General features: G+C 42.4%; 1 protein-coding gene across 3 annotated transcripts in view; it reads left to right on the forward strand.

Annotated features, from left to right (window-relative positions):
• dlgap1b (discs, large (Drosophila) homolog-associated protein 1b) overlaps positions 1 to 24,123 on the forward strand; it is a 383,103-nt gene extending 358,980 nt beyond the window's left edge. For 2 of the 3 annotated variants that reach the window (XM_034168371.1, XM_034168376.1), the window contains exons 7-12: positions 5,072 to 5,451; positions 5,531 to 5,610; positions 13,080 to 13,495; positions 19,112 to 19,203; positions 20,559 to 20,711; positions 21,262 to 24,123. In XM_034168371.1, coding sequence (XP_034024262.1) covers positions 5,072 to 5,451; positions 5,531 to 5,610; positions 13,080 to 13,495; positions 19,112 to 19,203; positions 20,559 to 20,711; positions 21,262 to 21,477 — 1,337 coding nt within the window. In that variant the 3' untranslated portion in view covers positions 21,478 to 24,123. Of the gene's footprint in view, positions 1 to 5,071; positions 5,452 to 5,530; positions 5,611 to 13,079; positions 13,496 to 19,111; positions 19,204 to 20,558; positions 20,712 to 20,969 lie in introns of all 3 variants that reach the window. The other variant, XM_034168383.1, reaches the window with a different exon arrangement.
• The last annotated feature ends 725 nt before the right edge of the window (positions 24,124 to 24,848 follow it).

A 24,848-nucleotide genomic window follows, 5' to 3' on the forward strand; every position in this document is an offset into this window, starting at 1 on the left:
ATGTTCTGACTCCCGAGTATGTTTACTTAACCTGTCTCGGCATTCAAAACCCCCTGTCGTTCTCCGGCGTGTCTGGATCTCGCTGTGACAGCTAGGTGGGACATAGCACGTCTTCTCCTGTTTCATGCCGGGCTTTACTGAGCAGATGTAAAAATCCTCCGTGCCCTGAGACGAGCACGTGCGCACACACAAACACAAGTGTGACTTTTAAATGACTTCAGGGGATAGAAGCTCTGAAAAGCCTGACATTCTATCCTTTGAACCTCGGCGGCTAATAGGGGCAGGAACTCGGCCTCTCCCTCTGTGTGTGCAGGCAAATGTGTGTGTTCACACTGCCTTTTGTTTTTTTTTTTCTCTCTCTCTCTCTTGTGTACTTGGTGACCTTTGCAAAGATTATCCCTAAACATCCATCATGTTTCCAAGGCAATCCTGCTTATGGGCGCATGTACTTAATTTTTGCCTTAAAATTCCAGTGTGAAGTGTTTAGCTAAAAAAAAAATAGGAGTAGCAGTCCTAATAAGTAATACAAGTCATTTTTTTCGTTTTGGTTTATTGTATGGACCACTGATGACTCGTGAGCAACTGAGCACTTTCAAACGGATCAGAATCTGCTCTTTTCCGGAGCGTCCGAGGAGGTGGGCGTGGTTATGGGTGGTAACGATGGATGAAAATCCAAGTGTATGAAGTCAGCGCTCTTATCACCTCCGACATGTTGAGACCTTTCGAGCTGTCAGTGACATGGAAAGACACAGCTAAAGGCATCATGTTGTAATAGTTTTAGACATGGCTCCTCATCATGGGCGTGGTTGCCAACTGTTGTCTGTCACACACAGAGCAGCAATCTCGCCACGGTAGGATGTTTGCCTTTTGTTGGGATTAAAAGGATCCAGGAAACCTGCTGCCCTAGTTTTGCTGCAGGGCAGAAAGAATGACCTACTTTTTATGTGAGCACCGGGCCAGGAAGGAGATTCCAAGTTGTAATGTAGTTACGATGCGGATGCAGTTTTCGTTCTTTTTACGCAATATTTTCCATCCAGTGTGTGTTCTGTACCCAGGTTTCTAACAACATGTGCATGACAGAGAGGCTCCTTTGTCTCTGCAGAGTCGGCCAAACTGAAGTTGTAACCTGAGAGGGAGAGAGTCATTGAAAGAGAGAGGGAGAGAGTTACTGAGCAGTGCACACTGGCTGTTTTGTAGAAGGATCCCTTTATTGTCACTGTACGTACATTGGGTACAGTGAAATTTGTCCTTTGCATTTTACCCTCCCAAGGACTAATTCCAGGTCTTGAGACGCTGCCATGGTCAGTGGTACTTCAAGGGCCATTTTCCTACACGTTAGACATGTCTACTGTACAATGCATTGAGTGAATAAGACACAAAAATTCTAATAAATGAATTAGCAAAGTAACTTAAAAAATAATAAATACGGCTCACGAAATTAAAAGGGCAGATAATGTTGCCAACCTTGTTAAATGGTGAACTTTGATGCACTATAGCAATCCAAAAACAACTTTATTTTGCCTATATATTATCTTGTAGACATGTGCGCCACCTGCTGGATGGTTGGTGAGTGAGTGCTGGACTGATGATTGATTAGGAGCAGGTGTGCTTGTCACCAACTGAAACAGGCTGTTTCAGAGATGTAAACAGTTTACTTTCTGGTTGTTTCATAGTTGTTACATTCTGAAGCTAAAATAACAGTTACACTTCCACACAAACTCGCAGAAAGAATTTTGGAGGAATTTGGGCGGAAAATAAAAAATATAACGCAATATTTACATTTTAACAGTGTCTGCAGGAGGCTTTGTGTGTGCATTTACGTGAGCTTTTGACAAGAGCGGAAGTTGTGCAAATCAAGGAATATTTGTATTTCTCTGCATTTTCAGGTATTAATGAGACATTAGCGGACATTAGCTTGCACGCTAACATCCACTAAATGTCATTCCGGAGGTGTTATTAGATTCCAAAAACAGTGTTTTCAGTTTTAGAAATGTTTATTTATCACTAGCTTTTACATAATATTTGACATAGAGGTTATATTTAAACACAAACAAAACAGAGTTTGCAGTTAGCTACCAGCCTGTGGCGTCACCATGCTAACATCCATTAAATGTTATGTAAATCCTTCCAGAGGTGTTATTAGGTTACAAAAACAGCATTTTCGGTTTTAGAATTAAGTAGTTATTTCTAGCTAGCTTTTACATAATATATGAGAATATTTTTATTTCTAGCCAAAAACAAAGTTAGCAGCTAGCAGCACCAGGATGTGACCACAGTAATGTCCACAAGATCATCACGCTAGCTCTCTCTTTGAGAGATCATAACATAAAAAGTAGGAGCAGAATGTGACTTTTTAACCTCTTAAAAAACCTCTTAAAATAGGTCAAGGTTAGCCATTTTTGAACTTGTCCAAGGTCTGTGTCTCAAGAATGTTCCCTTTCAATTTGAAGACCCTGGCAGTAATAGGACTGGACTTATGATGAGCACAGACAGGCGGATGGACAGACGAAAAACCTTCGCAATACTCAATGGCCATATTTGACGGCCTCGGGTAACAATCTGGTTAAGCAAGGCATGCTGTAGTGGGAATGGGGTCTGTGAAAAAGCAAAAGAGAGGGTTTCTTCACATAAATGTACAAAATCAGAGTAATAAGCAATTCTTTTGTGATTGTTTTAAAAGCAGTTACATTCTAAAACTTAAGTAATAAAGTAAGAAGTTCTGACAACCATGCGGGAAGGATTTTGTATGAATTTAGCTGAAACAGACTGTCTCTCTCTCTCTCTCTCTCTCTCTCTCTCTCTCTCTCTCTCTCTCTCTCTCTCTCTCTCTCTCTCTCTCTCTCTCTCTCTCTCTCTCTCACAACCTATGTGTTGGTTTGAAGTTGTATGTAGCTTCAGGTTCTTTCATTTCCAAAAGCCAGGTTCTGGAATCCAGCAAGGGCACTGTTGCCTTTTCCCCTGATGTCAAAGTTTTTGATGGTGGGAGGAAAGTGGAATGTCCAGAGGAGTGCCAAAGAGTCATCTTCAGAAACACGGAGAACATACAAACTTCAAATGAGCTGTGGGCATTTGTGGAATTTAAGCCTGGAACTTCTTGCTACAAGCCTGCAGTGCCAACGTGCTTGCTTAACCCTCGAGCGACCAAGCTATTTTAGCAACTAATATGACCGAGTGGGGTTATTTATAACCCAAAAATGTATTCAAACTGCTGTGAACCGCAGTCAGACTGCATAATACCTGAAAATGTTTTTGGCACCATAACTACCTGCTGATTTTGCACTATTAACTACATCTTCCCCCACCTTTTGTGCTTTATTACATGCACAACTGTGCAATTTATCCTGTGCAATAATTTTACCATATATATATATATATATATATATATATATATATATATATATATATATATATATATATATATATATATATATATATATATATATATATATATATAATATTATATATATATATATATATATATAATATTATATTTTTCATGTAATCTGTTCACATTAGTATTTATGCACCCACCAGCAAACACTGCAGTATACTTTAGTCACCTTTCTTTAATGTAAATATTTTTCTTTTTTTTTTACTACTGTATGCCTCTTGCTGCTGTAACAAGTGATTGTCCCCGCTGTGGCATCAATAAAGTTTATCTTATCTTATTATTTTATTGACTTATATTGGAATACCTCTATATAAATGATTGTTTTAGGGTTCTTCCTATTTATTTCACTCTCTAATAAATTTGTCCATCATCCTTTCCATCCTCACTCTGGGTATCAAGAATCAGTGTCAGTGCTTGTGCAGCTTCCTTGCAAAACAGTAAAAAAATAATAATTAGAGTTGGCAAATGACAATACTATCTGAAGCTATAATGTTGATAATCTCATAAATCTTCCCGGGGTCATAAATGACCCAGCACAAATTTGGATTATACTTGCCAATCCTTGCATAATTATATTAACAAATTCAGGACAAATTCATGGCAGGAAACATTTTTCCAATTAAAATGAGAAAAATGGTGCACAAAAATATATGCTCGGGGTCATAAATGACCCCACTCGGTTGCTTGAGGGTTAAAGGAGACAGAGAGAGAGAGAGAGAGAGAGAGAGGTGACACCTTCAGTTTGATTGGGATATGTACAATAAGTGTGGATGCATTTCTATTCCATTCCTTTATTTGGCATTAGTTGGTATAGGAAATGAATGAATATATACATATATGTATATATAGAATACATATATGAATTCACAAATTTCTTTTTACAAATTTCTGTGATTTAGATTATAGTTTACTATTTCCATACTTTACAATTAACTTCACAGTTACGTTCACTCTACTTTGCAAATCTTCACATTTTTATCTATTCTGTCACAATAATTGTGATTAATCTAATTTGCCCAAAGGGATTTAAATTTGCACAAACTGGCTGAGTGCTTTGTTAAGATGATCTGAAAGGAGGTGATGGAATCACTGGTGTTTGTTTTGACTCTTTGTTGTCACAATTACATCCACACAAATGATCAGTCTGACTGAGGTGAAGAAGCAAATACATTTTAGAGGTGATTGTGTTGTGGATATACACTCTGTCATTTCTTTGTCTTCTTTTGCAGAGCAGGATTTTTTCGTTGTTGTTTTAAATAAATATTTCAAAAGAAGTGCATAAAAAATGTAAGTTGTGGCCCAAAGATTGAAGAAGTGAGTTTGTTACCACAGGGTCATGGGTTCAGTTACCTAATCAAACAGGAAAATCACTCAGGTGACTTTGAGTGAGGTCTTTAATCTCCAAGTTGCTCCTGTTGTCAGTTGTACTGACCTCTCATGTGCATATCATACTGTGGTTTGAGAAACGTGTGTGTAAATATGAGGCATCATTGTAAAGCACTCTGAGTGTTTTCATCAGATGGGAAAAGTTTTGAATTACTGCTACTGTATGAAATGTGGCTACAAACATATAGTAATGCATTTAATCCCAAAGAAGAACTCCAGGATTATTTGGCCTCGGTGTGCTTTGTGCGCATTTTCTTGTAGTTGAGTCATTTCTTCATTATCTTCTCTCGACAGTGTCATCATGCATCACCACATACAAGAAGACGCCTCCCCCAGTCCCACCACGGACCACGCCGTCCAAACCTTTCATATCCATCACAGCTCAAAGCAGCACGGAGTCGGCCCAGGACGCTCACATGGACGGCGGCCCACGGACGGGCATCAGCTCCCAGCCGGGCCTGTCCAACTCCACCGAGAGCATCGACAGCATGAAGGCCCTGACAGCAGCCATAGAGGCAGCAAATGCCCAGGTGCACGGCCCCGCCAGCCAACACGTCACAAACAGCACCATCACCATCACAGCCACCGCCACCACCTCCACCGCGGCACACATTACTGCTGACAGTAAGGCGCAGAAGGAAGCCCTGCACAAGAGCCTCTCCATAGGCATCCAGGTTTGTGGGCGAGCCCCGCTGTCAGATTGCCGAGCAGCCATAAACATGCAGTTTTGACAAAGTTCTCCCTTCCTCGTAGGTGGACCCAGAGGAATCGGGTCCGACAGAGGAGCAGTCTAAATTCCAGTCTATTGGAATTCAGGTGGAGGATGAGCGATGGTGAGTAAGGAACGAGAGTGATATAACGGGAGCATGAGGGTGCAAAAGCAAAACTGTGTGATGGGATGAATAATTTGGACAAACAGATGATTCGTAGAGACAGAAAGACTGTCTTTAAGTATGTGGTTCATTCCTTTCTCTCCACCACCATAGCTTCTCTGCAGCAGCTGTCCCCAGCTCAGGGAAGGTTGGCGTCGGAGCCCCCTCAGTCAGGGGCCCCAAGTGACAGCTGGGCCAGAGGATGTGGTGCGGGGAGCGGGGAAGGCGGAGGGAGGGAGTTGACAGCCATCTGTTGCTGCAGTCATTGTGATTCAGGCCGCTTTGAGGCTGCGTGTTTGTGTACATGTGGGAGGGAGAGTGAAAAGTGCAGGCAGGGTTTTTTTTCTTCTTTTTTTAATGGGGTTTGTTTGAGACAAGCGAGGGGGCGCTGTGCTGTCGACTACAGCCTCCTGGTCTGCAGCGTGTTGCTGCTTTGAGGGAAAACAGCCTGCCAGAATGTGCACGCTGTTTCACGAGCTCTGTCACACCAGACTTATCAGGGCCTCTTTACTCCGGCGGCACATGCAGGAATTTAGGGCTTCTTTGTCTGCAAAGTCTGCTTTCGCCCAGTGCATCAAAACAGTGACTTTGTGTTTGGCGAGGGACCAAAAGTAGGCGCCTGCTGCCCTTGGTTTCAAGCTGTAACCATAGCTTCATCACTTCCGTTAAAGGTCACAGTGAGGGTCGACTCCAACGCTTGCAAACACTTAAACAGTGTTTGAAAATCTGCGGGACTTTCTGAAAGGGGAGGTCTCAGCTGATTGACCAAGCTCACAGTTCCCTGAGTCACCAAGGCAAATATTAACTTTCCAAGACACCTTCTGGTGTGCTGAGGTTTGGATGAAACACAGCTTACCAGCCGGTGCATTTCTCCGGTTAATATTTGGAGGAGCTGGGAGGGTATTTTTGTTGGTGCATGTTTGGTTGTGTACCTGTTGGCATGCGTCTTTGCATGCGAGTGCAACTGGGAGGTCTGGGCACGCTGCCCCCTACGTCGGATTCCCAGACGGTGAGAGTGCCAAGCTCCTGTGGCCTTGCTGCTGAGACTCACACTCCCTGATTTGTGCGTGTTTATGTGCAGCAGCGGCAGGTCATAACCTCGCTGTTCCGTTTGGACGAAGATTAACAGAGATGTGGAGCTGAGCAAAACAAAAAACGCGCTTATTTGACATAATCACTTCACAAATGTTGAGAGATAAATATCATGTTTATTTGCACATAAATGTGAGATTCAAAGTGATTTGAATTCATTTTTGAACTGCAGAGTTTTTTTTGGGATATTTTACATTTTTATGAAAATACCAAGGATCTGATCATGAACATCAAATAGGACATAATTTGTTGGATTAACTAATCAGTTCCAGTTTGTCCAATTATTTTAGTGTTGCACATTTAGTGTTTTGGGTTGGTGGTCATGGGGCCCTATCTTTCACAAAGCATAGTATCATTGGTAGTGTACAACCAGCACAGATGTGATCTTCTCAGCCATTACTGACATTTATTAAACTTATAGTGCTTGATTAACTGTGTGCCATAGATCGTCAAGATAAGGCCCGTGCGGCTAGACAGTGACTAAAATAGCATGACACACCTACTAGTCCTTTTGCTGTTTTTTCTATATTTCTGAAAGTTTTGAGTTTGAATCTAAAATTATATTGTATACTTAGTTTCCAACTCTGAGTGGTTCTCTTCCAAAGAAAAGCATCAAATACTCACATGTGACAAGCTGGAATCACAGAAAGACCTCAGTGATCAATCAGCTATCAAAAAAGCTGATAATTTTCTGTTGACCAGGTCAACTCAGAAAGTTTTCAAATAGTTGAGAATAGATGAACTTTATTGTCTGTCCCAAACATGATAGACTTTCTCTTTCTCTTTGGCATAGCTGAAACACATAAACAAGTACAATACAACTTACATTAAAACACACTTAAAACACAAATACAGATATTAAAAGGGACTATTAAATGTAACAACTGATTAAAAGAAACGTGGGGTGGGTAAATGCTTTTCAACCTCAGGTTCAAATGCCGTTTTAAACTGTCTTACTTACATACAGCAGTGTGACTCATGCAGTGTACAGACTAACCTGGATCTTCATGCTGCATCCATGCAAGATGTTCTGGATAGAGTTACAACCCCAATTCCAATGAAGTTGGGACATTGTGTGAAATGGAAATAAAAACAGAATACAATGATTTGCAAATCCTCTTCAACCTACATTCAACTGAATACACCACAAAGACAAGATATTTAATGTTCAAACTGATAAACTTTATTGTTTTTGTGCAAATATTTGCTCATTTTGAAATGGATGCCTGCAACACATTTCAAAAAAGCTGGGACAGTGGTATGTTTACCACTGTGTTACATCACCTTTCCTTCTAACAACACTCAATAAGCATTTGGGAACTGAGGACACTAATTGTTGAAGCTTTGTATGTGGAATTCTTTCCCATTCTTGCTTGATGTACGACTTCAGTTGTTCAACAGTCCAGGGTCTCCGTTGTCGTATTTTGCTCTTCATAATGTGCCACACATGTTCAATGGGTGACAGGTCTGGACTGTAGGCAGGCCAGTCCCGCACTCTTTTACTACGAAGCCACGCTGTTGTAACACGTGCAGAATGTGGCTTGGCATTGTCTTGCTGAAATAAACGGGGACGTCCCTGAAAAAGACATTGCTTGAATGGCAGCATGTGTTGCTCCAAAACCTGGATGTACCTTTCAGCACTGATGTGTAAGTTGCCCATGTCACGGGCACTAACACACTCCCATACCATCACAGATGCTGGCTTTTGAACTTTGCGCTGGTAACAGTCTGGGTGGTCTTTTTCCTCTTTTGTCTGGAGGACACGATGTCCATGATTTCCAAAAACAATTTGAAATGTGGACTCATCAGACCACAGCACACTTTTCCACTTTGCGTTTGTCCATTTCAAATGAGCTCGGGCACAGAGAAGGCGGCAGTGTTTCTGGATGTTATTGATGTATGGCTTTCATTTTGCATGGTAGAGTTTTAACTTGCACTTGTGGATGTAGTGACGAACTGTGTTAACTGACAATGGTTTTCTGAAGTGTTTCTGATCCCACGCGGTAAGATCCTTTCCACAATAACGTCGTTTTTTAATGCAGTGCCGCCTGAGGGATCGAAGGTCACTGGCATTTAATGTTGGTTTTCGGCCTTGCCGCTTCTTGTAGAAAGTTCTCCAGATTCTCTGAATCTTCTGATTATATTATGGACTGTAGATGATGGAATCCCTAAATTCCTTGCAATTGAATGTTGAGAAACATTGTTCTTAATCTGTTGGACTATTTTTTTCATTCAGTTGTTCACAAAGTGGTGATCCTCGCCCCATCTTTGCTTGTAAATGGCTGAGCCTTTTCTAGCTGAGGACATTTACAATTAGTGTCCTCAGTTCCCAAACGCTTATTGAGTGTTGTTACAAGGAAAGGTGATGTAACACAGTGGTAAACACACCACTGTCCCAGCTTTTTTGAAACGTGTTGCAGGCATCCATTTCAAAATGAGCACAACATTTTACACAACGTCCCAATTTCACTGGAATTGGGGTTGTACACTATGAACCACATTCTTTGCGTAGGAATCGAAAACCCAGATATTTAAACGGGCAAGCAAACAAACAAACAAGGAGAGAAGAGGCCATCTGAAGTGGACGTGTTGTGGAATGCAGGAGCTCTGGTGGGATGTTGGACTTTCTGTCATACAAACAGTCCTGACTTTGGAAAAGCTTTTTTTTTTCCTCTGGATTTTCTCTTCATCATGTGTTTTCTTGTTTCGTTTGTCCTCCCGGTCTCTTGATGTCGGCCTGTTTCTCACACTCTGTCAGGGCTGTGCTCGGCCTTGCCCGTCTCTGCCCCTGCAGGAAGTTGTTAGCTGGGCTGATAGGAAGCAGGCTGAGGTCATTAGAACCCAACACCTGCTCAAAAGAGTTGCTCTTTAGCTGCTCCACACACACACACACACACACACACACACACACACACACACACACACACACACACACACACACACACACACACACACACACAGCTGCCAATTCACACAAATCATGCACACGCTGCGTTTGATCTGTCCAGAAGCCACACCCATGCTCTTGCATCCACTCTCTGTTCACAAAGAAGAAAAAAGATGAATGAGGAATAAGGAGATGGAGATGAATGAGAAGCTGTTTGGAGGAGGAGATGGTCTGAGGCAGACATGGTGGAGCTGTGTTTCGTTCGGAGGGCAGGCCAAGCTGTGCTTCTTTGTGGGAGCTCTGCTGACGGGTGCAGCTCACAGCCCAGACGTATACTTACTGTTCTGGCTTTGTAATACACTTGTTAATGGCTGATTAACATTAATTTGACAACAGAAATACTCCAGTTCTAAGAAAGTGTGCTTTTCAGCCTGCAGTAATACTTTTTTTTTTAAGATGCAGCTGACTTCAGTCAATTCAGCCACATTTTTACTTTCACAGATATGCATCCTGGAAGGTCACAATTTGAAACCTTGGAAAAACCTTAGGGGGTACAGGGGGGTGTCCATCATTGAGTTGTGGTCTTAATCATGGTGAGATTTCCAAGATGTTGGATAATTAATTTATTTATTTTTTCCTGCTGTGAACTTTGATTTACTTTGGTAATTCCTTGCATTTACACAGAGCCCATGGCATTATCGCACATGAAGTGACATCACTGGCAGCTCTTATCTGACTCCCCAAAGTTGTGCTAAACTAATACTATAGGATAATAAACTACTACTATATGATAAAAAGCAAATACTACAGGATAATAGGCTAATAGTAAGTCCCTTCGGCTGCTCCCTTGTTTGCACTCTGGGTCGCCACAGCAAATCCAAGGTTGAATTGGCACAGGTTTTACGCCGGATGCCCTTCCTGACGCAACTCCACATTACATGGAGAAATGTGGCAGGATAATAGGCTAATACTACAGGATAATAAACTAATACTACAAGATAATAAGCTAATACTATAGGATAATAAACTAATACTTCAGGATAATAAACTAATACTACAGGATAATAAACTAATACTACAGGATAATAAGCAAATACTACAGGATAATAAACTAATACTATAGGATAATAAACTAATACTACAGGATAATAAGCAAATACTACAGGATAATAAACTAATACTACAGGATAATAAGCTAATACTGCGTTATGCAAGTCTGGTACGTAACATCATCAGACTGTGCACTAGACCACATGCATGGACAATTGTGCTCCTCCTACTCTGGCTTGTCACAGTTATACGCTGTAGATAGGTTTCCATTGCCATCCAAATAGCAAATCGAAAATAGACTCCATAGAAACAAATGGTTTTTTTTTTTAAACCTCAAATATCGCAAATTATTTTTCTGTCCTTGCATGACATTGTTTTTCAGGTGATTTGGGGAGGAAAAAAAAATCAGAATTTGCTAAACTGTAATGAAAACACTTTTTTCCACTATTAGAGGTCACATGATGTTAGAGAAAGTGTCACATGACATGCTAAAATACATGGTGCGGTACATGTTGACACAGGAAGAGCTTGTTGAACCTTATGAGATAATAATGTTTTGGCCGTATCCACCACATCACACAAACACTTTGGGTCCTGGATAACAACCATCCATGCAGACAACTGGCCCATCCACATCTCAAGAAAGTAACCATCCATTCATCACCACCAGGTGATACGTAAACGTTTCCTTGGCCTTCTCCAGCCACTGGAGTTCTCAACACTGAGGCACGTGCATGTTGGATCATACCCAGAGAAATCCACCACATGGCCAAAAGCTGTCTGACTGAGTATAACTGTCCATTGTGTTCTTTGTAAGATCTGTCAATCAGTTCAGTGCTGTATCAGGTTCAAGCACAACATTGAAATAGTTAGACTGTTCTTTATTACATTTCAACTTTGGATTCTCTTGAACCAGTATCCAGCTGTCCTGTGCAGTACTTTCCTGCAGTATTGTAGCTAGCTGAGGTCATGTGATCACATGATTATATAAGAGTGGAATCTGCCCAGTGGATACCCTGATTGCAGCACTTGAGAGGCTGAGCAAGGAGTCAGAATGTCTGAGTTCACAATTGTTCTGGATCAAGACTAAAACCCAGGCTTTCAATGACTTCCTGGACTCAGCCATCAGAAGTGTATCTTTATGCGACAAAAGTGAAAAACTTGTGGAGAATTCCACTTAACTCTGCAGTGACATTTTTCCCTATTGGTCCCCACGGGGTCACTTGATAGAGGTGATCTAACCTGGATGTCTACTAGGTTTCTTTGGATAATCCTTGGTTGTTGCTAGAATGACTTTGTGTCAAACAAGTGGTTATTTAGTGAGACTAAGTGGCGATGTATCACTTACATGGTGAGGTGCTGACAACTGTGACGTTTTGGCAATGTGGCTTGTTTCTCAGGGTGTGATCCATCAATGTTGAGCACCCCAGCAGTTGAAGACGGTCAAGGAGACACCCACATTTCACCTGACTGTGGCAGATAGATGGTTACTTTTAAGGGGTGAAGATGGACCGGCTGTCTGCCTGAGTGATTATCATCCAGGACACCGGGCATCTTGGTGGTGATGCGTGCCACCAGCGCATACTCCCCAACTTGACTTGTTCTCAAACAAGCCCCAAATTATCCATAATCCTATTAAAGAACATCGTATAATTAGGCATTGATATAATAATCTGACTGCACTGTCGCCTCACCTTCTGCCACTACAAATCCAGCACGCTGGTTGACTGTGGTAGTAAAAGACATGCTTGTGTGTCCTCGGTTTGTAATCTGGTAGTGATTAGACTGGTGGCTAGCCAATCACAGCACAGTTTGTTTGCCAGTTTCTCGCCAACATCCTTGTTGTTCATTTCTGTGGTAGTCAAACACAGCACGTCTGTGTTGATTTAATCTTCATGTGCGCGTGCATGTGTGTGTGTGTGTGTGGAGGGTCATGGCAAACGCTCCATGGTAGCAGTACAAAGCATCTTAGCCAAATACAACATGGGTGTAGAGACGGCTTCCAGGTGTGTGTTTTAGTGTTTGCGTATGTGCATCTGCCTTGGAGCAGGACTTGTGAAGTGACAGATGAATGCATGAATACACACTCTGGTGCTTCTGAATAAGCCAGGTGACAAAACATGCACAAAAGACATTCTACCCTGCAAATACCATTCAGCTGTACCGCTGATACGATCGCTGTGATCATTTCAACTTCTCGTAGTGAGAGCAACTGCAAGACCTATTTATAAAATGATATGATCATAAATAAATAATTCTACTGCTAACAGGAAATCTGAGTGTCACTGTTTAAGAAGAGTAAGTGTCACGGAGAGTGAGGTCAATCACATCTATAATACCTGGAAAAATTAACGTTACGGTTTTGTCCTCAACCTCAACCTGTCATTGCATTTTGTTCTAGTTACCGCAGGATGACCCGCTCTAACAGTGTAACCACGGCGGTGCAGGCTGACCTCGACGACCCCGCCGAAGACCTGGAGCTGCCACCGCCTCACTGTGCCACCATGCCTCGCCAGCACTCCTACGATACTGCCACCTCTACAGTCAGCATCCAGGGCTCTGGGAATCACTACCACGCCTGCACCGGGGACGACTACGGCGAAGTGGGGTTTGATCCTTCTATCCTGCCCCCGCCAGACCCTTGGATGGACAGCATAGCTGAGCCAGAGGTGGAGGCTTTGGAGACCGTCAGCAGATCGGTGTGCCCCCGTGACGGACACTGGTTCCTCAAGTTGCTGCAGGCTGAGACGGAGCGAATGGAGGGCTGGTGTAGACAAATGGCGCAGGATGAGGTGGAGAATGAACTGCCTGAAGAGAGTGAGTTGAATTCAAATGGGTCATATTAAATTGAAATGTTATATTGTTCAAAAATAATAATTATCATCCATTTACAAGTATATGATTGGGTTTTATTTTAAACATCCTCTACGAGGTCTGTCCGTAAAGTATCGTACCTTTTTATTTTTTTCAAAAACTATATGGATTTCATTCATATGTTTTTACGTCAGACATGCTTGAACCCTCGTGCGCATGCGTGAGTTTTTCAACGCCTGTCAGTGACGTCATTCGCCTGTGAGCACGCCTTGTGGAAGGAGTGGTCCCGCCCCCTCGTCGGATTTTCATTGTCTGGAAATGGCGGAATGAAAAGGACTTTTTTTCCATCAGAATTTTTTCAGAAGCTGTTAGAGACTGGCACCTGGAAACCATTCGAAAAATTTATCTGGCTTTCAGTGAAAATTTTACGGGCTTCACAGAGAATAAGGACTTTAACTACAGCTTTAAGGACCCCTTTAAAGGACAGTCGGTGCGCCGCGCTGCGAGCTGCGACGATGCGGCACAAACCACTGGATCATTTCTAAGCTGATGGCTCTGTGGGACATGTCTATCTCGGCTTTCAGTGCTTACCAGTGGAGTGAGTATAAAAGAACTTGTGGAGAGCTGGACATGTCCCAACTTGTCCTCTAACACGCCGAAACGGAGGTGTTCCTTTGTCTCGCTTCATCAGCGAATCGGTCGTGACGCGCGAAGCCTCCGCGCGGCTTTCCATGACAAAATCTCTTGTTAAAAGTGAAATCTGCTGGAAAATGGCTGATGTCCAGGTCTTGTGATAACCAGAGAAAGAGCACACGACGGTCTCGTATCCACAGAGCCATCAGCTTAGAAATGATCCAGTGGTTTGTGCCGCATCGTCGCAGCTCGCAGCGCGGCGCACCGACTGTCCTTTAAAGGGGTCCTTAAACCTGTAGTTAAAGTCCTTATTCTCTGTGAAGCCCGTAAAATTTTCACTGAAAGCCAGATAAATTTTTCGAATGGTTTCCAGGTGCCAGTCTCTAACAGCTTCTGAAAAAATTCTGATGGAAAAAAAGTCCTTTTCATTCCGCCATTTCCAGACAATGAAAATCCGACGAGGGGGCGGGACCACTCCTTCCACAGGGCGTGCTCACAGGCGAATGACGTCACCGACAGGCGTGGAAAAACTCACGCATGCGCACGAGGGTTCAAGCATGTCTGACGTAAAAACATATGAATGAAATCCATATAGTTTTTGAAAAAAATAAAAAGGTACGATACTTTACGGACATACCTCGTATATCCTACTATTCTCTCTCTGTGTGTGTGTGTGTGTGCATGCACTTAGAAATTCTCCTGCTATGAGACAGATTCTGCCTGAAAGGATGCTTTTTACACTTCAGAGATATTAGGGCTGCTACGGTCCTTTCTTTATGAGGTGTGCCCAATTTGCTGAGCCATATACCAACATGGCCTTTAGGTAACAAGATGGAGAGGTCCCTCAGGTCCTACAGGAGAGAGGGCGTGGCAAGCAGCAGCTCATTTCCATTTAAAGCAACAGGCACCAAAGGGGACCAAATCATGAAATGGAGATTTTGTAGGTTGTATCAGCTCAGTGCCTATGGGGTAGTTTTAGATGCAAAGTTTCATGGCAGTGGTGAGTGACTGACACTGACAATATGTCCTCTATCTCCGGATTCCACAATGTGAAGATGACAGTCTACAACTTACCCTGGATGGGATGCCAGTCCAATGTAGGTTACATGCTTATTTAGGGTCTGCTCCTTTCTCTACTCCTGACCAAGACAGTGTCTGTACATCTGGAGTTGATTCAGGGGCACCGGACTGTGGTTGCCCAGTGCTCCTAGTGGTTGGATTGTGTCTAACTGTAATTAGGATGGACAATTTCCGTTGTATGCACATACAATGACAACAAAGGCCGTTAATATTATTATTATTATTACTTCACCAGCCAAGGCTGGGACCTACTGTATTTACAGCTGGGTGGACTGGGACAATGCAGATAAAGTGTCTTGTACAAAGACACAAACAGGTAGCATGACTGGGAATTGAACTTAGGTCTGCATATTGATGTCCCAACACCTTCCCCACTGAGCTACCTGCTGTATAATTAGTATTTCATGCACCTTTACTGGTACCAGGCTGAACCATTCCTGTGTACAAACCTGCCTTAATTCTTTGTGGCATAGATTCAAAATGGTGCTGGAAACATTCCTCAGAAATTTTGAGCCATACTGACATCATACAGTGGTGCAAAAAAGTATTTAGTCAGTCCCTGATTGTGCAAGTTCTCCTACTTAGAAAGATGAGAGGTCTGTAATTTTCATCATAGGTACACATCAACTATGAGAGACAAAATGAGTAAAAAAAAAATCCAGGAAATCCCATTGTAGGATTTTTAAAGAATTTAATAGTAAATTATGGTGGAAAATAAGAATTTGGTCACCCACAAGCAAGACTTCTGGCTCTCACAGACCTGCAACTTCTTTAAGAAGCTCTTCTGTCCTCCACCTGTTACCTGTATTAATGGCACCTGTTGGAACTTGTTATCTATATAAAAGACACCTGTCCACATCCTCAAACAGTCAGACTCCAAACTCAACCATGGCCAAGACCAAAGAGCTGTTGAAGGACACCAGGAAGAAAATTGTAGACCTGCACCAGGCTGGGAAGAGTGAATCTAAAATAGTCAAGCAGGTTGGTGTGAATAAATCGACTGTGGGAGCAATTGTAAGAAAATGGAAGACATACAAGACCATTGATAATCTCCCTCAATCTGTAGCTCCACGCAAGATCTCATCCCGTGGGGTCAAAATGATCATGAGAATGGTGAACAAAAATCCCAGAACTACACGGAGGGACCTGATGAATGACCTGCAGAGAGCTGGGACCAAAGTAACTAAGGCTACACACTACGCAGAGAGGGACTCAAATCCTGCAGTGCCAGGCGTGTCCCCCTGCTTAAGCCAGTACGTGTCCAGGCCCGTCTGAAGTTTGCCAGAGAGCATATGGATGATCCAGAAGAGGACTGGGAGAATATCATGTGGTCAGATGAAACCAAAATAGAACATTTTGGTAAAAACTCAACTCGTGTTTGGAGGAAGAAGAATGCTGAGTTGCATTCCAAGAACACCATATCTACTGTGAAGCATGGGGGTGGAAACATCATGCTTTGGGGCTGTTTTTCTGCAAAGGGGACAGGACGACTGATCTGTGTTAAGGGAAGAATGAATGTGGCCATGTATTGTGAGATTTTAAGCCAAAACCTCCTTCCATCAGTGAGAGCATTGAAGATGCAACATGGCTGGGTCTTCCAGCATGACAATGATCCCAAACACACCGCTCGGGCAATGAAGGAGTGGCTCCGTAAAAAGCATTTCAAGGTCCTGGAGTGGCCTAGCCAGTCTTCAGACGTCAACACCATAGAAAATTTGTTGAGGGAGTTGAAAGTCCATGTTGCCCAGCGACAGCCCCAAAACATCACTGCTCTAGAGGAGATCTGCATGGAGGAATGGGCCAAAATACCAGCTACAGTGTGTGCAAACCTGGTGAAGACTTACAGGAAACGTTTGGCCTCTGTCATTGCCAACAAAGGTTATGTTACAAAGTATTGAGTTGAACTTTTGTTATTGACCAAATACTTATATATATTCCACCATAATTTACAAATAAATTCTTTAAAAATCCTACAGTGTGATTTCCTGGATTTTTTTCTCATTTTGTCTCTCACAGTTGAAGTGTACCTATGTTGAAAATTACAGATCTCTCACATCTTTCTAAGTAGGAGAACTTGCACAATCAGGGACTGACTAAATACTTTTTTACCCCACTGTAGCCTCACACCATTGCCCTACCAGCATTCTCAACTGATACAAAGCAGAATGGATACCTACTTTTGGGGTATTTAGACCAAATTTGATCTCAAGCATTTAAATCTTGCAGCAGAAATCAAACTCATCAACCTTTTTCCAATCTTCCACTGTTCGATGTTGCTGAGCCGCCGCCCTTGGAGCATGTTTCATGTTGTTTGCTGACAGGAGCAGTGCCTGGTGTAGTCTTCTGCCGGTGTAGCACATCTGTTTCAAGGTTCAATGTGTTGGATCTTCAGAGATGCTCATCTGCACACCTCATGGAAACAAATCCCTTCAGTTATACTGTAGGTGCATTTTTGTCAGCTTGAACCATTTGGCCGTTCTTCTTTCACCTCTACCATCAACAAGGCATTATCATCCAGAGAACTGTCGCTCAGTAAAAATATCTTCCTTTCCAGAACATTTTTCTGCAGACCCTACAGATGGTTGTGTGCAAGAGCCCCAGTAGATTTGTGGCACCAGCAACAATGCCACATTCAAGTCACTTAAGTCTCCATTCGGTTCCTTGGTTTGCACTTCAAACTATTTCTACAGGACTAAGAGTACTGCATTCCTTCTATACGACTGGCTGATTAAATATTTTGTTTAATGAGCAGTTGACTATCGGCAAATAATATGACCCCTTTAAATGATAAGAAATGGACACAAGACCGTCTGTTGCTCAGTGGTGATACGTATTAGACCTCCTCTCTTTTCTTTCAAACATCTAACTGATTTGGACGGCTGCTGTTGGTGTTCACATTATCGAGCCACAATAGGTGCTTGTTCTGTCTCGGGCCCTTTGGCCTCCATAGACATACCGAGCATACTTATCAATAGGCCGACCACACATCTCCTGTATAACAGCCTCTCACAAGCTCTCACTTCAGGATTTCTTTCTATGCCCCTTCAAGGTTCAACATAACAAACACACAGTAGATCACATCTAAAAAACAATATTTAATACACACACACAACCGACTGAGAAACCAAGCCTACGGCGGTTGTCACTGTATTTATACCCGTCCTAAATAAAATCTGAACTGGTTTTACGCCACAGCAACAGTGGCATTACTGATGCAGTTCGTGTGCTGTTATGGTTGGAGGCGAAAGATTCTCTCACAGCAAAATGTTCAAAACACGCAGGCTGTCTCAAGGTTATGTTTTCCAGATCCCACGCTGCTGCACACACACACACACCAACCAACTCTATACGCAGACACGCATATCCTGAAGGGGCGGCAGTGCAGCGTGTTTGTAGTGTAGATTCATTACTGCACCTCTCAGTTTCAGATCCTCCTCATGCAGAGAAATGCATTCATTGACAGCTCCCGTCCACGGGGATACGCGAGTCGATAGCGCTGAGGTTGAGCGACACAGCCTCGTTTTTCCTTGTCGCATAAATGTCTTCTAAGATGATATTGTGATGAAAGTAACATATCACACTCATATTTTTTTAGCACATGCATATTACATTTTTTTCAGTATTTAAAGGAGTTTGTGTAAGATAAATATATAGATTGTGATAATCATTTCTTCTTTGTGTCATTTGTAAAAGTGACTTCTATTCCTAAACCAGGGGTGAAGCTGATCTTCAGCATCTTCTTTTCTGTTGCACCGCTGATGTGCTTTCTGTCTGTTCACTGTGCAACATGCCTGCAGTGTGCAATTCTGCATTGGCACTGCGTCTGTGCATGCATGTCATCTCTCTCTCGCTCTCTCTCTCTCTCTCTCTCTCTCTCTCTCTCTCTCTCTCTCTCTCTCTCTGCAGTCCTGGGGAAGATCCGCAGTGCAGTGGGGAGCGCCCAGCTGCTGATGTCCCAGAAGTTCCAGCAGTTCCGGGAGCTCTGTGAGGATAATCTGGTATGTGTCACCTCATCCACTGCATGCTCCTACAACCCCCACACCCTTCCCCCCCACCAGTCCACGCTGACATCATCCTGCACAAATCATCCCGATAGACCAGAACAGTTCTCATTTGCTATGCATCTAGTGTTGCGTGTACATCTCGCTGTCTTTGTGAAAACTAGGTTTTGACCATTAGTGGTTTTTGAATGCTGATACAGATGCACACCTTCCTGTATTGATGCAAACAAAAACTGAATTTTTCATGGTTTTTGCGCCACTTTATTTTTCATGTCAAAACAGGGCAATCATCTGTCTTTTTTTTTTCTGATATTGGAAAAGAACAGCACAAACAACACATCATATCAACAAGGCTGACCAATTATATTTGACAAGCTAATTTCCAAAAATTTGCAAAGACCCTTAATTAATGACAATGCACAGAATTTCTGGACATTTAAGTCTGTCACATTGATGGATTTCATGTCCGACATTCAATGAGGGATGACTTCTGGACTAACTGGAGATAGAAGTCATGTAATCCCACTTCTTTGCAAAATTGCATTTGCTTATGAAGTAGTTGAATTGTTGATTCGTTGGACGTGTTACTCAAAAATGCATGAACAGATTTTTATTTATTCAGTCATTGTAGAACAGGTAGTGGAGTGGATAAGAAGCTGGTCTGCCAATATGTAGACGTGGGTTTGAATGCCACTAATGCTACCTCTCTGTGTTCTTGGACAATTAAGACACTTAGGCCCGTCCAGACTGGGTTTGGCTATCTGGCTCATGCCGGATTGCCAACCCCAGTCTGGATGGGGTCTTAATCTATACATTGCCCCAGTCCACCCAGCTATAAATCGGTACCAGCCTTGGCTGAGGAACAAACCTGTGTTGGACTGGTGTCCCATCCGGGGGCAATCGTACCCGTCATCTGATCGATACTACGGATTCTGGAGAAAAGATTGGACCTATATAGGACTTACTTTTTCATTCATCATAAATTAATTAGTTCTTATCTGGAATTTTCCCACAAATGTGTGAATTGAAAGATAATAACTTGGCATATGAGATGCATAAAGTTGGGAAATGTTTTGAGTACATACTTAAAAAAAAAATAAAATTTGCACTGTGGGGTGTTTTGAGCCTTGGCTGAGCTATGTACAAGTATAACTTCTTTGCTAATACTAGCCAAATATTTTTGTCTTTGACCTCACTCGAAAGTCATTCTCTGTACCAGCTTTGGCTCCGACTCATCAGATTATTTGAGCATTTTTTCAAAAATCGAAAATAAGCAAATAAACAGTGTTTGTATTTGTGTGTGTGTGTGTGTGTTCCTCTGTGTGCGTGTCTGTGCCATTTTTGTGTGTCAGAACCCACATGCAAATCCACGGCCAATTTCCCAGGACCTTGCAGGTTTCTGGGACATGCTCCAGCTGTCTATCGAGAACATTAGCCTGAAGTTTGATGAACTCCATCAGCTCAAAGCCAACAACTGGAAACCTCTGAACCCCCCAGAAATTCAGGTGCAGACATACAGTGCTAACGTCACTTCACATCGCGGTCATTTACTAACTCCATTTGAGCTGAACTAATTCATCTAAACATGGAATGCTTTGTTAACCTGCATGTTCTTAACGCATACTTCAAATGTGAAGTCCAAAGGACTGTTTAAGGTCCACAGCCGAGCATCATTTTGGTGTGCACGTGTGTCGCTTTCTGTCACGTCGCCTGCCTGACGCTGCCACTTGTTTTTGTGTTTTGTTCTGTTTTGTTGTTGACAGTGAGCTGCTTTTGAGAAGCTACTCAACCTGCCATGCACCTTTGGGACCTCTCCATCTCCAATGGTCACTCTTACCTCACGCTGTGGCCACCGCCATGCTCTCTTGACCCATACAAATGACTGCCCCGCGATCCATAGTCTCATTTAAAATTGCATGCCAGTTACGTCTTTTATTTATTTTAACCCTTTTTGTAAAATGGATCCAGTTGTGTCAGTGTGTGTTGCTGCAGCTGGCAGTGAGGACTCAGTGGTCTTGTGGTCTCTTATTGAGGCTGTTTGTCATTCCTGTCCAGGAGAGAAGGATGCCCCCTCCCGTGCCAAAGAAGCCCCAGAAGGGCCACCCTCCCCTGGCTAGGGACCACTCCCTGGAGAGCTCTGAACGCCAGCGTCTGGAGGCTCGCAAACGGCTGCTAGCTGCCAAACGTGCTGCGTCAGTTCGACAGAGCTCTGCAACGGAGAGCGCAGACAGTATTGAGATCTATATCCCCGAGGCTCAGACCAGACTATGAGACACTTCAATGTATCTACGCACATTTTTCTGTCATAGGCGCCGTCCCATTCACATCCACTAACTGGTAAAGCTCGGGTGCTAATACGTTGTACGCTGTTTGTGTCGACTTCCTGCATCATAACAGGGGTCAGTCACACTGAAGGTCCTTTGAACATGAATTGTACATTTGCAGTATTTATTATTTATATCCTCCTTGCAGCTTTCATGTAGCACCCCCCCTCCCCCTCCCCTCTCAACTGCCCTCTATCCACACTGACCCTCTCACACCCAAAGACGTATCGAAGAATCCCCCTTTTCAAGTGGCCTGATATGTCAAAGCAAGCCAGGTGTAGCACAACAGTGATGCTTCATACCAATGTGGTTTAGCTGGAAAGCAAAGGATGTGGCATGTGGGGACTTTCATTCAAATACTCACAATTGTGACCGACTCAAAATGGGCCTCGCTTCCCAAAAACATCTGCAAAGTAAGATCATCTTACCGCCCTTTTTTGCAATCTTATAATCTTTCTTCTGAAGAGGTTTCGCCCAAAACACTGTGAAAGGTTAAGTAAGTTCATGAGTTAAGAGCATGAGAATAGGAGGAGATGATAGTCGAGTGGTTAAAGCTGTGGACTTGTGACCATGGGCTCCTTGGTTTAAATCCCCTTGGCCAGGGTCCTTAATCTCCAAGTTGCTCCCGGTGTGCATTCGAGTGCCTTGCATGGCAACACCCTGACATCAGTGTGAATGTGAGTCATCACTATAAAGGTTTTTGACCATGAAAATGCTACATAAATACAGTTAATTTAAGAAAATGCTTTGTTGAAATTAATGATTTTCTTGAGCTATCTCATTTGGTCAACTTGACACTTGATGATCCAGCGCACCATTGCCTCAGTGATGAGGACTCCGTCCACAGGAAAACACCGAGGGGACGCACATTTTACCTGAGTGCTGTAGACAGATGATTGGTGAGGGTAGTCTTTATTAATGTGGGGAGCCAACAAAAGTCCCCACCTGGTTTGGTTGGTATGTTTACTTCAGGAAGGGCCTACAGCATGTGTCTCTTCACCCTCCCAAGTTCACACTGCTGGAGCCAGTACGATACTCAGCTCTGAAAGTTCCAATTGGGAACTTTGCTGGAATCAGGGAAACAAACCGGTATCACCAGCGTCACAGCTGACCATGCAAACCATTAGGCAACCACTACTGGTTATGTTCGTGAAGTGGGGAAGGACCAGATGTCTGCCATGGTGGTTACCATCCAGTACCTAAGGTGTGTCCTAGTACACTGGTGACTCATGGTACCAGTGTACACTCCCAGAACTGACCTGACCCAGTTGTCTGTAAATGGCAAAACAGCGCCACAGATTTGTCTTTAGTGAGTTATAGTGAATGTTTGTGTGTGAGAGAAGCACTAGTCAGTCACTCCAAACACATTATGAAGGAACGCGTGCCCTTTTGATGTCATTAGTGTTGCGATAAAAATTAGAAGTTAACTTTTTTCAGCGAGACTTTCTACTTATTTTTCTTAATTTAATTTCCAGTTCTGTGTGTGACTGGAGTTTGTTATGCCTTTGACCCTCAAGGCCACCAGAGCATTCCAAACACAATCACTGTTGGTAACATCAGTTGTTTTTGGGAAGCGCAGCCCTGAACTCTTCAGATTAAATACATCGAGAGCAGATTCTGGACTTAATGTGTATATTATACTGAGTTTATTTTTGCAAAAAGCTATTTGTATAACAAGATCACATTTTAAAACAAGAGTTCTTGGGGGGGGTAATAGACCAAATCTAAATTTGTGACAAATTTGGCCTATAAATGTCTTTCAATAGCAGGTGGCCTGACCGCATAGGAGAGGTCAAGAGGTCAGGTTTTGCAGCTCTGCAGAGAGCATAAAAGATGGAAGAATCATTGTTTTTAAAAATACCACAACACTGACTTCTGTGTAAGACACGAGTGTGCGAGTGAACAAAACGTTTTGTCCGTCTTGATTCAAAATGTTAATTTCAAAAGTGCTTCCTATCTTTCTAGGTCTTTACGTGTCCTCGTTGTTAGGAATGATTAAGGTAGCATTATCCGCGTATGTAACCAAACGCTCCATCTGGTGTCATCTGAGACTGAGCAGAAATGGAGGTACCATATAAAACCAAACTCCGACAGGACTGCATGCAGACGTCACTTTTTTAACCGTCTCAGTTCTTTCTCATGGTTGTTAAAACTCTTTGGCATCTCAAATGAAGTGAATATACTGATATTTGGTACAATATTGGTATTTGTACTATATTTTATTATGCCATTTTTAGATAAGAAAGGTTTATTGACAGTATTGTGACTGCAAAAGGACTATTTTCTCGTCACTGTGTGTACACTATCTCTGCCTCCAAACGAAGCAATGATATGAAGGACATTTTTAAAAAAATTGCTATTTTATATTTATGGTTAATTTATTGATTAGGAAACTGACTGTTTCTCAACATTGTGATTTATTATTATGCACTGACAGCAATGGCCCTTATACTGTGTTTGTTTGTTTTTTATTTAAGTTCTTTCTTTAGCATGACAGGCACCTTTTCTGTTTCAGTGATCAGCCTTAATTTCTGATATGATAGTCGAGCACAACAGCAGTCTCAGGGGAAGATGTGTGTGAGTGAAAGCGTGTGCGTTTAACTGACCTTATGTCACTCGTGGCTTCGTTTTCTGGCCGTCTCTAAACCCGGGCTCCAGGTTAGGCCTTGAACAAAGTGTTAATAAGTCGTACCGCTCGGGGTCCACCACATCGTTTGACTCACCTTTCTTTTGGAGAGCCGTAATTTACTCAAAGTAACAAGATTGTTTCTTGTAGCTGCTTGAAACTGGAGACAATCACGTAACTGTGATAACCGAAAAGTAGGACTTGGGTGTGTCGGCAAAGTTTTGTGCCATCAGTTAACTATCGGGATATGATCCTGCTGATCACCCCTCAAACTGCTGTCACTGAATAATTTACAGTTTGTTGTGACGGAACCCAAGTGATGAAGTAACCGTACACTATGACGTATACTATTTTTAGAGAGGACAATAAATGTATGAATAGTTCAAACTCAATGCCATTTGATGTAGGTTGTGATTTTTTTTTTTTTTGTAACGTTTATCTGAATTCTGCGACAGCGTACTAGGGCTGTCATATGTACAAAAAAGAAGGAAGAGGGGTAATATTTCAATAAAAAATATAAATTTAAACTCATAAAATTACAAGAAAAAATGATATTCTCTGAAATTATAGTCATAAATTTGCAAGAAAAAAAAAGAATGTAAAATTCTATGTTCAAACTGTGGAAACTGATTTTTTTAAATATTGAATTTATGAAAAATAAATGGGATATTCTCTGAGATTATATACTTATA

The sequence above is a fragment of the Thalassophryne amazonica genome, chromosome 1 (genome assembly GCF_902500255.1).
Source record: "Thalassophryne amazonica chromosome 1, fThaAma1.1, whole genome shotgun sequence".
NCBI lineage: Eukaryota > Metazoa > Chordata > Actinopteri > Batrachoidiformes > Batrachoididae > Thalassophryne > Thalassophryne amazonica.